Genomic DNA, 14,528 nt, shown 5'->3' with positions numbered 1-14,528 from the left:
GCTGGGAGTTAGAGGAGGGCTTCACAGTAAGTGGGAGGCTCTTTCCCTGAGGCACAGAAGCCTACCCTACAAGCCCAGAGACAGACCACTGTCCCCTGAGAAAGTGGCCGTGGGCTTCCTGTCCGGCGGGTTGGTGGTTTGGGACAGCAGAGGAAGGGATGGGGGCAGTAGCCACTTTCGTCCATTTGAGGAGTCGTGCCCGGGTGCGGGACGGAGAGGAGCCGTAGCCCAGCTTTCAGAGGGGCAGCAGTTGGCCTCCTGGAGGTGCCCGACCTCTGAGTGCTACGTGCCACACTTGAGTCGCGCTCCTTGGTCACATCCTGGCTCTGCTGCCTAATGGGGAGGCTACGCTCTCCAGGGATCTGTCCAGAGCTGTGAAATGGGGGCAGTGAGAGCCTACCTGGAAGGGGTTTGGGGAGGATAAATGAGGAAATGCGGGTGAGGTGCTTAGGACAATGGCTGGCACCAAAGGACGTGCTTACGAAATCTTAGTGGTGTCGTTTTAAAAAGTGGGCATGGTACCAAATGAACAGGATTATTGTGAGGAGTAAATGAAACTCCCCGTGGAAAGTGCCTGACACATATAGTCGGTGCCCAATAAACAACGGTTATTGTCACTGTGATGAACACAGTCCTCACACACAGGAGGTGCTCCATGAATGTGCTTTCCTTAAGATGCAGCTGGAGGGACAGTGGCTGGCCACCAGGAAGAACTGTGGAGCTGGGGCCAGTGTTTGGAGAAAAGCCTGAGTTCACCGGGTGAGTTGAAGCGGACACGGCAGGATGGCTGGTGGAGGCTGCTGGGACCCGGGCTGGGGGCAGAAACACCAGCCTAAGCTCAGCCAGGTACTTGCTGTGTGGCCGTGTGGTACCCAGGGCCCCTCTCTGGGGCTCAGGATGGGTCACCGCCAGCCCCCTCCTCTGTGCAGGTTCTGGGCTGGGGGCTGCGGCCACTGTGGCAGGGGACTCAGGTGAGGACACTGGAGCAGTGCAGTGTGCTCAGGGGGACAGCCTGGGAAGGTGGGAGGTGTGACCAAAGCACCTCCCAGAGGCCTCTGAGCTGATTCTGGGCGGGGGGTGGGGCAGAAAAGGGGGACGCCTCAGGGAAAGGGCCTCCCACTTACTGTAAATCCCTCCAGGACCCTTCAACCTTCTCCCTCACCTCCTGGGCACCCGGGCTCCTCCTGCAGGCTCAGCTGGGAGGGGTTTCTGCGAAGCAGGAGCTTTGGGTGGACTGGGGAGGAGGAGGAAGGCCCCACGTGAGTACCCCCTCCACCCACAGGGCCCAGCCTGCCGCAAGCGGCCCCTCCCACCCAGTCCTAAGCACCTCTGTCCCCCCTCCCAGGATGCAGGGGAACCAGAGACTCTCAAAATAGAGTTCATGACTAAAACATGCTATAAAACTGCAGTCTTGCCAGCAATATGATACTGGCATAAGGCCAGAGAGATAAATAAAATTAAGTAAAAAGTTCAGAAATAGAGCCAAATACATAAAGCAAATTTAGTATGATAAAAGTGGCATCTCAAGTTAGAGAAAAAAGGATGGATTACTCCGTAGAGAGGTTTGGGGACATTGGGAAGCTATCTACAAAGAACACAGTAAGATCACACTAGGCCCCAAAATAAAAATAAGATAAAAAAACTACAGGTTAAAAGTAGTGGAAACAGGCAATTAATTACCAAGTGATACTGCAGAGAACTTTTTTATAATCTTGGAGTGGGAAAGACCTTTCTAAGTCTGACACAAAACCCAGAGCCATAAAAAGAGATGACAGATTCCAATACTTAAAAACTAAAAAAGAATTCCTATGTAAAAATGCAAAGAGCAAAGTCAAAAGGTGAATGACAAACTAGGAAGAACCATGTGTTGTTTATCAGCCAAAGGGCTAATTACTCACGTCTATAAAGACCTCCTGCAAATGAATGAGCAAAAGCCAATCCCATGACAAAAAGGGCAAAAGATATAAAGGACACTTTATAGAAAGGAAAATGCAAATAAGTGAAACATGCCAACTCTAACTCACCATAAGGGAAATGCAAATTCAAACTATCGTAAGGTGCAATTTTTCACCCATCAAATTGGCAAAAGTCAAGAAATCTGCTAATGCTTTACGGGCAAGGGTGTTAACCAAACAAGATCAAGATGATGAAAGTATGCACTCTTTACCCAGAAATTCCTCTCCCAGGTCCCTGCCACACTGTCCTGGCAAAGGACTGAAAGTACCTAGGATGTCAACTGGGCCCAGAACAGGGGACTGGCTAGATAGCGATGGCATCAGGGAGCATCCAGACCAGGAGCAGGAGAGTGAGGGACACCAGCCCGGAAGCTCTCTATGTGCTGGGGGAGACGGAGCTCCGAGAGTTTTGTTAAGGAGCAGAACAGAGGGTGTAGTAGGCGACTATTTGTGTTTAAAGAAAACGGAAAAAGAAATGCATATGTATATTTGTGTGTGCTTCAAATATCTCTAGAAAGATAGTAGGGAGACTTTCATTGTGTCATGGTGCCTTTTAAATTTTGAACCATATCAATGTGTTGCATGGCCAAAAAATTAATTAAAACAAAGCAAACAAAAAAAGAAGGATTCCTTAGAGTCTTGGATTCAAATGACAGAATTTTGGAAACAGAATAGATTTCTAGTCCCTGCTGGAATACTTTGAGCTCCGGGGAACACCTTCCCTCCTGGCACGGGTGGCTCCAGCCCTGGCTCAGCGCTGCCTGCAAGGACCTTGCTTGCGCTGAGATCTCTCGGGAGGGGGCAGAGGGGAGAGGAAGGCAGGACTGGCACCCTGGGAGCGGGCACAGGCACGGACGCCGAGATCTGACTCCCTGCATTGATCTGCCACTTCCGGCTGGCTCCATGGATCTACAGGCCTCTCCACCAGGATCAAGCAGGTGTGACCTGACCTGCCGAGAGCCAGGCATGGCCCCAGGAGGTGACCACAGCGTGTGCTAGCCCCACCCGGGGTCCAGCTGGTGCACTTCTTTCAAGTGCCAGCTTTGCAGCCAGAAGAAGAAAGTGCCTCACAGAGGGGACTGCGGAAGCCAGGCAAGACCTCAGGGTAGAGTGACAAGCAGGGGGAAGGAGGGAGGGGACCAAGGCTGCTTGCTGCTCTTCACCCCTCCAAGACTTCAGTCGCCAGGGGCTGACTCCCGAGCTCCAGACTGACTTCGGATGCCCCCGGATGCTCACATCCACCTCCCACTCCATACAGCCCAACCCAAGCGCATCTGTCCCTCTTCCTCTTCCCGTTCCATGTCCCCCTTCTAGTTGGAAGTGAGCCACCCCCCTCGGAGTCACTCTGGACCCATCTCATGGGTTGTCTCTGGACATTTCCACCCCTTCCTAAATGACATGTCCATTCTGAGCCAGGCTCTGGGAAAAGAGATGACCCAGCCCTCTCCCCGTGGCCCAGGTGCTCCTGGGAGGGAGGGGCTCTGCCTTGGTCAGCTTCATACCACCTCTGCGCCCGGGGGGGCTCGAGAAGAGCAGGCAGCAGAAATGTACATCCAGCACGTGAGTCAGAGACTAGCTCGGTCGGGAAAGGGGGAGTGGGGAAAAAAATATGAAACTATTGTTTTTAACTTGCACTGTTCACTTAATAATTTATCATGAATATTTCCCATATTATTTCACATCATTGTACAAGAAATAATGTATACATTATGAGGACATACTGTATCTAACAAGATATACTGTTAGACTCTTTGATTCTGTAAAATTAAATTGAAAAAATAAACAAATAAATAAATAAAAAATAAAATAAAATAAAATGAAAAAGGGGAAAAAAAAAAAAAAAGAGACTAGCTCCGGAAGGTGTGGGGCCTGCCTGCTTTGGGCCCAGCCCTGAGGGGGCCCTGGGCACAGGGAGAAGGGCAAGGCCAACTCTGGCCCGCAAGGAGCACTTAGACGGTGGGTCACGGTCAGAGAGCCAGATGGAAATTGACAACACAGATGCTCAGACAGGTGGCAGAGGCGGCTGTGGGGACTAGGTGAGCCCCAAGAGAGAAGCCTGTGTATGCAGGGGGGTACCGAGGACGGCGTCCAAAAGAGAGAGGGAGGGAGGGCAAGAGCAAAGGGCTTAAGGCAGAGAAGAGGCAGACACGCTGGGAGGGCCTGAGATGCCTCACATGCAGAAGCTGAGGGTGACTGTCCCTGGCAGGGGCTGGGAGATGTTGCCGAGTGGGGGAGTTTGGGTCATCCTGGGAGCAGCAGGAGTGGTGGAAAGGCTTTAAGCTGGGAATGGCATTGCCGGATCAGGGTTTTCACAAGAGCTCACTGCAGGAGGAGGAGGAAGGTGAGACCCAAGGGAGGGCCAGCCAGAGGGCCATGGCTACAACAGGAGCCATGAATCTGCTGGGGAATCGCATGGCTATAGGGCTGGGACCCTGGATCTTCCACTTGTAAACCGGGAAGCGTTGGGCAAGTTACGTAACCTCTTTGTACCTCAGTTTTACCAACAGCAAAATGGGACAATAGGGCTGCTGTGAGGGTTAAATGAGTTAGTACAGGCCACCTTGCGAGAACAGTGCTTGGCACAGAGCGAGCGATCAGCGTTAGCTACGAGAACAATTACAACCACGGTGCAAGGGAGGTACGAGGCGTTGGGCTCTTCCTCTGCGGCCGCGGCCTCCCCTCCCCTCTCCCAGCCCCAGCGGAGGCAGCCCTTACCTTGTGCAGCCAGTGCAGGTTCATCTGCTGTCCCACGGCAATGTGACATAGTGCCAGGACCTGGGGAGGGGCCCACAGGGCAACAGTAAGGCCCAGGTGTGAGCAGAAGGCTTCGTCCACTCACCAGGCGCCCTGCTGCCCCGGGCCTGACCCAGAGCGGAGTCAGCAAACCCTTCCTACAGGCAGTGGGAATGGCCCACCCTGCACAGCCCAGCCTGGCCTCCTCCCAGACTATTCCAGCACTCTAGGCGCCTCCTGCCCTGGATCTCCCTCTTAAGAGATCACTGGGTCCTGCTGCACTTGGGTCCAACTTGATTCATCAAATATTTTGGGAGTTCCAGGCCCTGGGATTCTGAAACAGACTTGAGCCCCAAAGAGCTCCTAGGCCAGCATGGGGATCCCCCAAGTCTCAGGGAGCAGGAACCCGGAGCCGAGGTTCCTGACGGAGGAGGTCTGCAGTGGGCCCTGATAGCCGGGACGGCCCTCCCTGGGTCGGGGAAAACATTCCAGGCAGGAGCAGCCGGGGAGACTGGCAAAAGCCAGATGACCTCCCACCTTGGGGGACCCTGGCTCGGAGGTACAGCGGCCCCAGAGGCCCCAGGCAAAGCCAGCCTCCCCTTTAGACCAGGGTGGGCTCCTCCATCAGGCAGGCACAGGCCAAGTCTCCCTTCCCCTGGGAGCAGCTCACTGCCCTCCAAGGCAGCCCCGCGTACCAGCAGGCCCGCGATGTACGTGAAGGCGGCAGCTGTGGTCACGAGGATGGGCACGGGCCAGTCGCTCCAGTAGCCCATGCGGTTGTAGAGGTACCTGCCAGGAGGAGGAGGGGCAGGGGTCAGACCTCCACCCGGCCACTCCCGACCCAGGAGCCAGGATGGTCTCAGCCCTCATGCAGCTGGGCTCAGCCACCAGGCCCTGCCCCCAGGAACGACGCAGCGTTTCCTGATGCTCTGTCGTACCCGCTCGTGGCGGACACCTGGGGATGGAGAAACATAAAGAAGAAAACAATTCCCCGTAATTCTGCTGCCCAGAAGAAACCATTACCAAGGTTGTGCTGAATCGTCTTCCCGCGGGTTTCCCCTCATGACTATATATTGGTATGAACTGCAAAGCCGGGCCCCACTGCCACAGCACAGAGGTCAGGGCGCGGGCTCCGCAGCCCGCACACACGCCGGGTTCAAATCCCGCTCTGCCTCTCACTGGCTCGTAGGACCCTGGGGAGGTGACAGGCTTCACTGATTCTGAGATGCCATCGACTGGGACTGTCATCTCCATTTCAATGTTATAATGTGAAAACGGGGGGTCTTAGACTCGATCAAACGTAATGCCTGACTTCTCTGAGCCTCAGTTTGCTCCCCTGCAGGATGGGGATAAGAAGACAGTGCCGGCCGGGCGCGGTGGCTCACGCCTGTAATCCTAGCACTCTGGGAGGCCGAGGTGGGCGGATCGTTTGAGCTCAGGAGTTCGAGACCAGCCTGAGCAAGAGCGAGACCCCACCTCTACTAAAAATAGAAAGAAATTATATGGACAGCTAAAATATATATATAGAAAAAATTAGCCGGGCATGGTGGCGCATGCCTGTAGTCCCAGCTACTTGGGAGGCTGAGACAGGAGGATCCCTTGAGCTCAGGAGTTTGAGGTTGCTGTGAGCTAGGCTAACGCCATGGCACTCACTCTAGCCTGGGCAACAGAGTGAGACTCTGTCTCAAAAAAAAAAAAAAAAAGAAGACAGTGCCTTTCATAGGCCTCGTGGAGGGGCAGGTGAGGCAAGGCACGCGGTGGGCACTTGGTGAACTCGCCAACACCGGCACTGGCACTCATGCCAGTAAGATCCTGCAGAAAGGTGGTTTGTAAACAGCCACGTGGTCTTCCATGGAATTCACATGGAGCCAACTGCCTACTGACGGCGCTCAAGAGTTTCCAACTGTTCGCTATTACAAGTTAACACAAAAATGAAAATGTTGTACATTTCTTTCTGTCTTTCTGATTATTGCCTTAGGACAGATTCCTACAAATAGAATTACAGGGTTAAAGGGAATGAACTTTTTAAGGCTCCTGATGGATACTGCCGAGTTGCTCTCCAGAAATATTGAACCACTCACATCCTTCTTGTACAACTGGGGAAACTGAGGCTCAGAGGAGGCAACAGCTTCTCGAGGTCACTGGAAAATCCAAGTCAGCGTCAGCCTCCATCTCGGCAAGGGGCCTTGGCAGGGGCTGGAGGGGACACCAGGAGGACCCCGGACATCTGCCCTCCCCTCAGAGCCCAGGGGAAAACCTGCTGCCCGGAAGGTCACTGAGTGCGCTCAGCTCACTGCACAGCTGAGAAACTGAGGCCTGAAGGGGGCAGGACTTGCTCCCAGTAGCTATTCCTGGACGATGTTCTGGTCCCATTTGTCTCTCAAGTGTGACCCCTTTTGGCAGGGAGCCCTCCTGGACAGCAACAGCCAGCCGGCCCTCCTTGCCTCTCCTCGTCCTGTGCCGGCCCTGGCTCTGGCTCCCAGCCTCTTACCGTGTGAACCATCCCCAGGGACTCTCGAGACCGACGGGGCTGGGCCAGGGGCTCCTGAACCCCAGCACCCACTCTAAGAATCTGAGGTGACAGGTTGATCCCCGAGTCCCAGGCAGGCCTTCTCTTCAGCCTCCCCAACAGGGCAGTCACCCATCCTCTGCTCGAGTCTCCAGTAACAGGGCGCTCACTCTCCAGGCACAGTGGATAACTCAATGGTCACGACACAGTCAGCAGGCTTGAGTCCCCAGCCCACATCTGTCTATATCTTGCTGTGTGACTTTGGAAAGGCTACTGAACCTCTCTGATCCTTTGTCTCCTCAGACTGGCCTCAATACATGTTTTTGGCACTAACAGGTAGTGTGGCCATGGACGCATCATGTCCCTCTCTGGCCCAGTTTCCCCATATGTACATGATGGGGGTGGACCCAGTGATCTTCCAGGCAGCAGAACTGTCCAGGGTCTGTAGTCGAGGGCCAGCAGGGAATATAGCCCCTGCGTTGGACACCTGTGAAAATGAATAATTGATTTACGGCATTTAATAAAGGCCAGAGGCCACCTCTGGGACTCGGCTGGGGCTCTGGCTCATCTTGCCGGGGCGGGGGCAGGGCAGGGCAGGGCAGGGCAGCATGTCCTTTATTGTGCTCGCTGGTAACAGAGGCACAGCTGGTGCCACGCAGAGGAGGGTGGACACCTGGCTGTATGAATGGAGTCTTGGGATCATCACAGAATCCTGGAAGCACAGCCCATCAGCAGCCCAGAGTCGTAGAGATCCCTGATTCTGACACCACGGCCACCTTCCAGCTGGAGAGCGGGTCTCCCAGGAAGCCACCCTCGCGTCCGGGTGCAGCTCTGAGCCCTCCCACGTCTAGCGTCTCATTTCATCCTCGGAAAGGCCTGACGAGGTCAGAGTTACCCATTTCACAGAAGAAAGGGAGGCTTGGAGAGCACCAAAGACTTGTGCACGGTCACGCTGACCTGAACTTGTGATGAAAAGGAAGGAGCGGTGCTGGATGGGGCATGAGGAGGGCGGCTGCCACGCCCCAGCTCTGCCCCCACCGGCTGGATGACCTCGGGCCTCAGTTTCCACACCTATCGGTGGAACCCTGGGACCTCCCCTCCTCCCGTGGCCTTCCTCTGATTAACAAAAGGCGGACAGGTGCCCCTCCTGCACCCAGGTACCTGCCTCAGACAGTCCTGTCTTGGGACCCGAGGTGCCCACAAATGACCCTGAGCCATCCCAGAAGCACAGCATCTGGCAGCTCTGCCCAGGGCCTGGGGCTGCCTCCTCTACTGAGGCCTTGGTCTCTCTGGGCCTTGGATTTCTTTTTTACAAAGGGGGTGACCAGAGACCCCAGCCCCAGGCTGAGCCCTGCCCCAGGTGTAGGTTCCTATTTTCCATGTTAGTGGCACCAGGAAGGAGGATCCTGCATCTCCCCAGTGGGCTTCAGCTCCTGCTAAGCCTTTGTGTTTCAGGCCCCTCCGCCTCTTCAGGAGCAGCCTGAATCACCTACGCTAACACCAGCAGGTCTCCAAGGAGCCCAGCAGCTGCAGTTCCCAGGTCCCAATCCCAGCCATCCTTCAAGGCCTAGTTTCCATGCCTCTTCCTCCAGGAAGCCTTCCATATGTCCCCAGCAGGACTGGCCTCAAGGCACGGATCTCTCTTTTTCTCTCCATGTTTCTTGCCAGCCTGTGATCCCCTCAACCACCCTCCTACCCTCATTTCCCACCCACAATCTCACACCAGCCTCACCACCAAAACCCTGGAGGTGGGCAGGACAGAGGCTCACAGCGGGTAGGCCTTGCCCAAGGCCACACAGAGAGCAGTGGCAGGGCTTGGAGGGCCAACCTGGGAGAGAAGCTCAAACCCCAGCCCCCAGGTCCCAGCCACTGGATACCCGGGACCCAGGCCCCCTCCTCCCTGCCTGCCCCACCCGACTCCACTCACCAGTTGAATTCGTCGTAGTCATTGTGGACTTCCCACCAGAAGTAGAGCAAGGTGAGCGTGAGGCCGAAGGTGAAGGTGAGGAGCAGGAACCAGAGGCGCTCCCACTGCAAGAGCACGGCAGGGAGCGGGTCACGCAGGGCACGGGGCCAGGCCAGCCCTCAGGCTGCCTCCCACTGGAATGTCCCCCCCCTTCTTGGTGGCCAAACCTGCCACTCAGGAATGACCGCCCTCTGTGCACTGGGAGAAACTGAGGCTCAGAGAGGGGAAGTGAGCTGTCCAACCTCACAGAGCCCCAAGTCACAAAACAGGGGGCAGCCTGGAGCAGGCCAGGGGTCCACCCCAGAGCTGTGCTCTTGTTCCCGCGGCCTTTCCCGTGTGTGCTGGTCTCCCCATTCTGGCGACGGCCCCCAGATGCCGTCTGCCCCAAAGCTTCCATGCTGGCACAGTGATCTGCGGACTGTGAAGTCCCGTCCCTAATCATTCCACCCTCACACGTGCCTACGAAGCAGGTCTGGTTCTCCCCCACCTCTGTCTCACACTGCTGATAGACATTGAGGCCCAGAGAGGCCAAGCAACTTGCCCAAGTTGCACTGCAAGTTAGCAGAGGATTAGGATTGGCGCCCGGGTCTCCGGGCTTGAAGTGCAGTGTCTGCCGCCTCCACTGGGCGCCAGCCCTTCAGGGTGAGGCTGGGTCCCCCCTCTGTCTGCAGCCGGCTGGGGGTGGGCTGTGGGGGGACACCACCCCACCACTGCTGCTTCCTGAGGGGCTGGCTCAGAGATCTCCAGGCGCTTCCGCCTGGGCCCTCTGGCTTGTCCCTGCTTTCATCTGCCCCCTTATCTTGGAGGCACAAAAGCCTGGAATATCCTGCAACCTGGGAAAGTGCTGAGATCATCAGAACAAATGGCCCTTGAGGGGAGGTCGTGTGGGAAGCGAACCAGACACCCTCCCTCCAGGGCTGGGAGTGGAGGCATCCCCACCCCTGAGCTCCCTGCAGCCCTGGCCCCTGACAGCCAGCCCAGAGCTATGGCTCTAACCAATCCCTCTGCATGGGAGGCCCTTCTGGGCGTGGCCCCTGTCCTCCCCAGCTTCAGCCCCCAGCCAGTTCCCTCAACCTGGAAGGGCCGCTGCCCCACTTGCTCCCCCAACATTCTCATTCACCTTTCAAGTCAGCTGGAATGTCACCTCCTCTGTGAAGCCCTCCTGGACTCTGCCCTGCCACCCTTGCACCCTCTGTGCTTCCAAAGCATCAGCGTCCCTCTGCTTTTAGTACTCTGTGCTCCGTGACCCACTCACTGTGTCCCCTAGATACTGTGGGTTCTGCAAGGACAGGGACTGAGCTCATCTCCACGCCATCAGTAGTTATGACTGCAGGCCGGCGTGTGTGAGGGGAGCAGGGAAAGTTCTCTCGCTGCCCGGATACCTCCACCCTGCGCTGCCCAGAGACACCACAGTGGAGGATTACACACAGTTGCCTGGGAACTTCAACTCCCTGCCACCACCTCCAAGCTGCATCGCCTTGGATAAGCTGCTCAACCTCTGTGGCTGAGTTTCCTCCTCTGTGAAACGAGGACATTCACAGTGCTTATGGCATGGGGTTGCTGAGAGTTAAATGAGATACTAGGAGTCAGGTGCTCAGAACGGTGCCTGGCGAGCGGTCGGTGCTCTCTGGGTGCGTCCGTGAGCGCCCTCTCCTTCCAGCATGCAGCGAAGGCCTCCACACCCTGAGACTCTGTGGCTGGGGACCCACTGGGCCCCCGCTCCGTGCCTAGACCTAGGCTGGAGGGCTTGTGCTTGGGTGACCCTCCTGCCCAGGGAGGTCACTCAAGTTTGATGACTTGTGCTTGGGTGAGCAGCTGCCACCGCTCATTGTCACGTGCAGAGCCAGGCTGCCTTGCTTGGCCCTACTTTGTACATAAATAGAGACGCAGAGGCGATGCCACCCTGAAACAGTCTTTCCAACAGGTTTAGGGCTGAGGGGATGGCTTCTCATTCTGTCTGCCCCACTTGGACCCAGCATGGCACGAGCCCCCGGTCCAGGCCCAGCAAAGCCCAGCCTGGCTCAGGAACGGAGAAACCGTGGCTAGGGGCAGGCAGGCCATGTGCCTCCTGAGCAAATGAACCCAGGAGCCACCAGCCAGAGAATGACCAGGACTGTCTGGGGGAACAGAGAAGGGCGGCAGCTCAGCCCTGCTTCCTTCCTCTGGGCCATGGAGCTGGGCCACACTGCCACGTCTGAGCTGGTACCTTCTCCCCACACCCTGACCCTGGCTGGCCCAGCACCCCAGGTATAGTCCTTCTAAGAATCCCTCTTGCCTCCTCAAATTCTCATCCGCTCACAACTGGGCCCCTTTCCTAGAGAGTGCAGCTGGCGAGTCCCAGGTCCGCTCAAACATTTGGTCTCCTAAAGGGCGTGCCATGTCCCCCAGACTGACCCCGCTCTGGTCACATCATGCCCCAGCTGGAGAGTCCCACTGGCCTGAGCTCCTACCTGGCCCAGGGCAGCCTCTGTGCCCACAGCCCCCCACGTGCACTTTGTGCCATGCACGAGATTGCCCGTAGCTCCCCAGACAGGCTCTTCCCGGCCCAGTGCCTTCCACAGCCACGTCCCCATCTAGACAGCACCCTTTCTCTGGTCCACCAGGGACACCCCTCCTCCTCCCAGACTATCCTCCCTGAGTCTCCTCCTGTCTCCTCAGGGCTCCTGGAACCCTTGAGCCCATCTCAGTCAGGGCACAGACCCTGCAGTTCCAGAACTGTCTCTACACAAGTTGGCCACCCCTGCTACACATAAGTGCCTTGAAATCTGGGTGATTGTCACCTTCCAGGTGGCATAGGAACTTAAGAAAGATTTGATAATGAAATGGTTGGCAAGGAAACACCCTCTCTCCTACCCTGGCATGAGTGCCCCCACCCAGGAGAGATTTCACTGGGGGCTTAACACCGCCTCCCCACAGAGGAGCGCTCAGTCTGACCCTGAGCTGGCAGTGCTGGGGGCTGTCTGTCCACAGAGACCCCTCTGTCTCAGCAGGGGCAAGGCCTCCGTGCCTCTGGCCAGAAGACAGGTGCTGAGAGGGGCCGGGTGAGGGCTGAGCCTCCGCCTAGGATGGGTCCCGTCCCAGGCAAGCAGCCAGGAGGTGGAGAACCTGCTCTATGTACCGGAAGCCATCCTGCGGCAAGGTGTGATGCGGGACCCAGCACTGACAGGCGGCCAGGGAGACCACAGGTCTAAGGAGGGCCGATAGCAGCATGGGGGCTGGTGGGCGCTCCAGGGGCCATTGTTCTCACTTGGCTGGACCCTCACAGTGGGGCAGGACAGGGCAGGAACGGGGGCTGCACCCCCACCCCTAGGGAACAGCCAGGGTGACAAGACTAGAACCGGCAGGTGGGTGAGACACCCAGGCATGGCAGGGATGGGGGCAGGGCCTAAGCAACAAGGAACTATGAACCCCATATCAGAACTGGGGTGTGAGCTGGGGTGGGGGACTGGGATTGAGGTATTGAGAGCTGGAAGCCACAGGGAGCCTGTACAGGGGCCGGAGAGGCCCCACCTGCAGGGGAAGGGAGCAGCGGGGGTCACTCTAAGAACAATCAGAGGAAACAACCACTGGCAGGGCTGGAAGGAGAGGAGGGAAGGGGAAGGTGGGGAACTGGTGAGGAAGTGGCCTGTGGGGCGCTGGGCTCCGCTGATGAAGAGGCTCCAGTGGCACTAATGGTCCCTGTCAGGGCTCGTTAGGGCAGAGAAAGGCCTGCGCAGACCACCGCTCACGAGCTAATCTGGCCCTGCTCTGGGGAGAGGCGGCTCTGTGATCACCGCCCCAACGCCCGCGTGGAGAGGGCCCTCCCTCCTCTCTCACGGTTTGCACCCTGCGGAGATTGTTTATTTAGGGATATTTATCCCTGTCCCACCACATCCGGCTGAGTGAGCAGTGCACTACACCACACCAAGAAGTGCCACTCACGTCATGGTTGCTATAAATGCGCACACTTATTATGACAATTCTCTAACACATGGTGGCCAGGTGTCCTGGGAAAGGGGTGCCTTTTGGGGATTTGCACAAAGGGTCAACATGGGTGAGTGGAGGTGAGTCAGAGAGGTCACCGAGTGGGGGCAGGACTTGGACCAGTGCCTGACAAACGGCAGTCCTCTGCAGGCCCCCTCGAGGGCCAGCCCCGAACAGCCCCCCCTCAAACCCACCTTGTCCTCTGGGACCCCATACAGCAATTCCAGGCCCAGCTTGGATTCCTCTCTTCCCTCTCTCTGGGTCCACCCCCAGGGCAGACCCCTTGCTCCTTCAGGAAGCCTTTCCATCCCCCCAGCCCCCAAAAACCTCCCTTCTCCGACCATCCTGCACAGACTCTTGGCGCCCCTCAACCTGGCCCTCAGTCAAATTGTGCATGTGAGACAGGGTGACGCAGGGACGCTTCAGGGCCACCAGTGGACGGCGCTATCGTTCAAGCCCCAGACTTACCCTCAGGGGGCAGGACAAAGGCTGAGCCAGGCTGGGGCTGAGGGCACAGCCGTCTCCTGTGGGCAATCCCTGAGCTGGCCCAGGCTGCAGCAGGCAGGGACCAGATAGGAAGGGGACAGCTGGGGCAGCAGGTGGCCCCAGCCATGGATGGATAGAAAGCTCCATTCCCACTCCCAGGGGAGGGAGGCTGAGGTTGGCAGCTGGGCGGGAGAATCCCGGAGGCCGTGGGCATCTGGCCTTGCAAGCCCTGCCTTGTCTCCTCCCCATCCTTGCCCGAACCCTCCAGGAAGATGAGCCCTCCATTGTGATCTGGGCAAAGTGGGCCAGTGTCCCCAAAGGCCACTTCTCCTCTTCATTCCCTCCTGCTGCTGGTCATGTCTCCTCACCTGCTCTGTCCTGTCCTGTCCCTCCCAGCCCAGAGCCCTCTGCATTCAGAAAAGAGTGTGCAGACAGAGCTGGGAGCTGCGGGGGCTCACAGGGCCACAGCGCACGGCTGCAGCCGCAGAGCCAAGCCCGACACGGGAAGTGCAGCACAGACGCTGGGTGGGATGGCCCTGCTGCTGCCTTTGCCACTGGCCGCCCCACACTGCGGCCCCTCCCACTACAGGGGCTCCACGGGGCACGGAGCACCTCCCCTGGGTCCCCAGACAGAACCTGGGGTCTGAACTCTGCAGTCCAGACAGCGGAGCAGGCACTGCCAGCCCCACCCTGGCAACATCACAGACTCAGATCACAGAGCGCTCAGAGCCAGAGCTGTCTTGTCAACTCCTGGTCCCCTGCCTGTGCCCCTAGGGCAGAGACCTGCAGCCTCCAGGACAGAAGCTCACCCTGCTCTGCTCTGGTGGCTCCAGGCCCGCTCCCTCCAGGCACTGCGTGGTCCTTCTCTGGACCCAAAGTCCCTTCCTCAAGGCCAGCAGCCCAACAGGGAGGCTGG

The 14,528-nt window shown here is 57.5% G+C and overlaps 1 protein-coding gene across 1 annotated transcript in view; it reads right to left on the bottom strand.

The window, feature by feature from the left end:
* The window catches only part of GDPD5 (glycerophosphodiester phosphodiesterase domain containing 5), an 84,190-nt gene that overhangs the window by 16,295 nt on the left and 53,367 nt on the right, over positions 1 to 14,528 (bottom strand). The window contains exons 5-7 of the mRNA XM_069469238.1: positions 9,125 to 9,228; positions 5,384 to 5,477; positions 4,671 to 4,730 (exon numbers count right to left, since the gene is read on the bottom strand). Of these exons, the coding sequence (XP_069325339.1) occupies positions 4,671 to 4,730; positions 5,384 to 5,477; positions 9,125 to 9,228 (258 nt within the window). The remainder of the gene's footprint in view (positions 1 to 4,670; positions 4,731 to 5,383; positions 5,478 to 9,124; positions 9,229 to 14,528) is intronic.

Source organism: Eulemur rufifrons, chromosome 6, assembly GCF_041146395.1.
Source record: "Eulemur rufifrons isolate Redbay chromosome 6, OSU_ERuf_1, whole genome shotgun sequence".
NCBI lineage: Eukaryota > Metazoa > Chordata > Mammalia > Primates > Lemuridae > Eulemur > Eulemur rufifrons.
The sequence above is the reverse complement of the archived record's forward strand: the minus strand, read 5'-3'. Positions and strand labels throughout refer to the sequence as shown.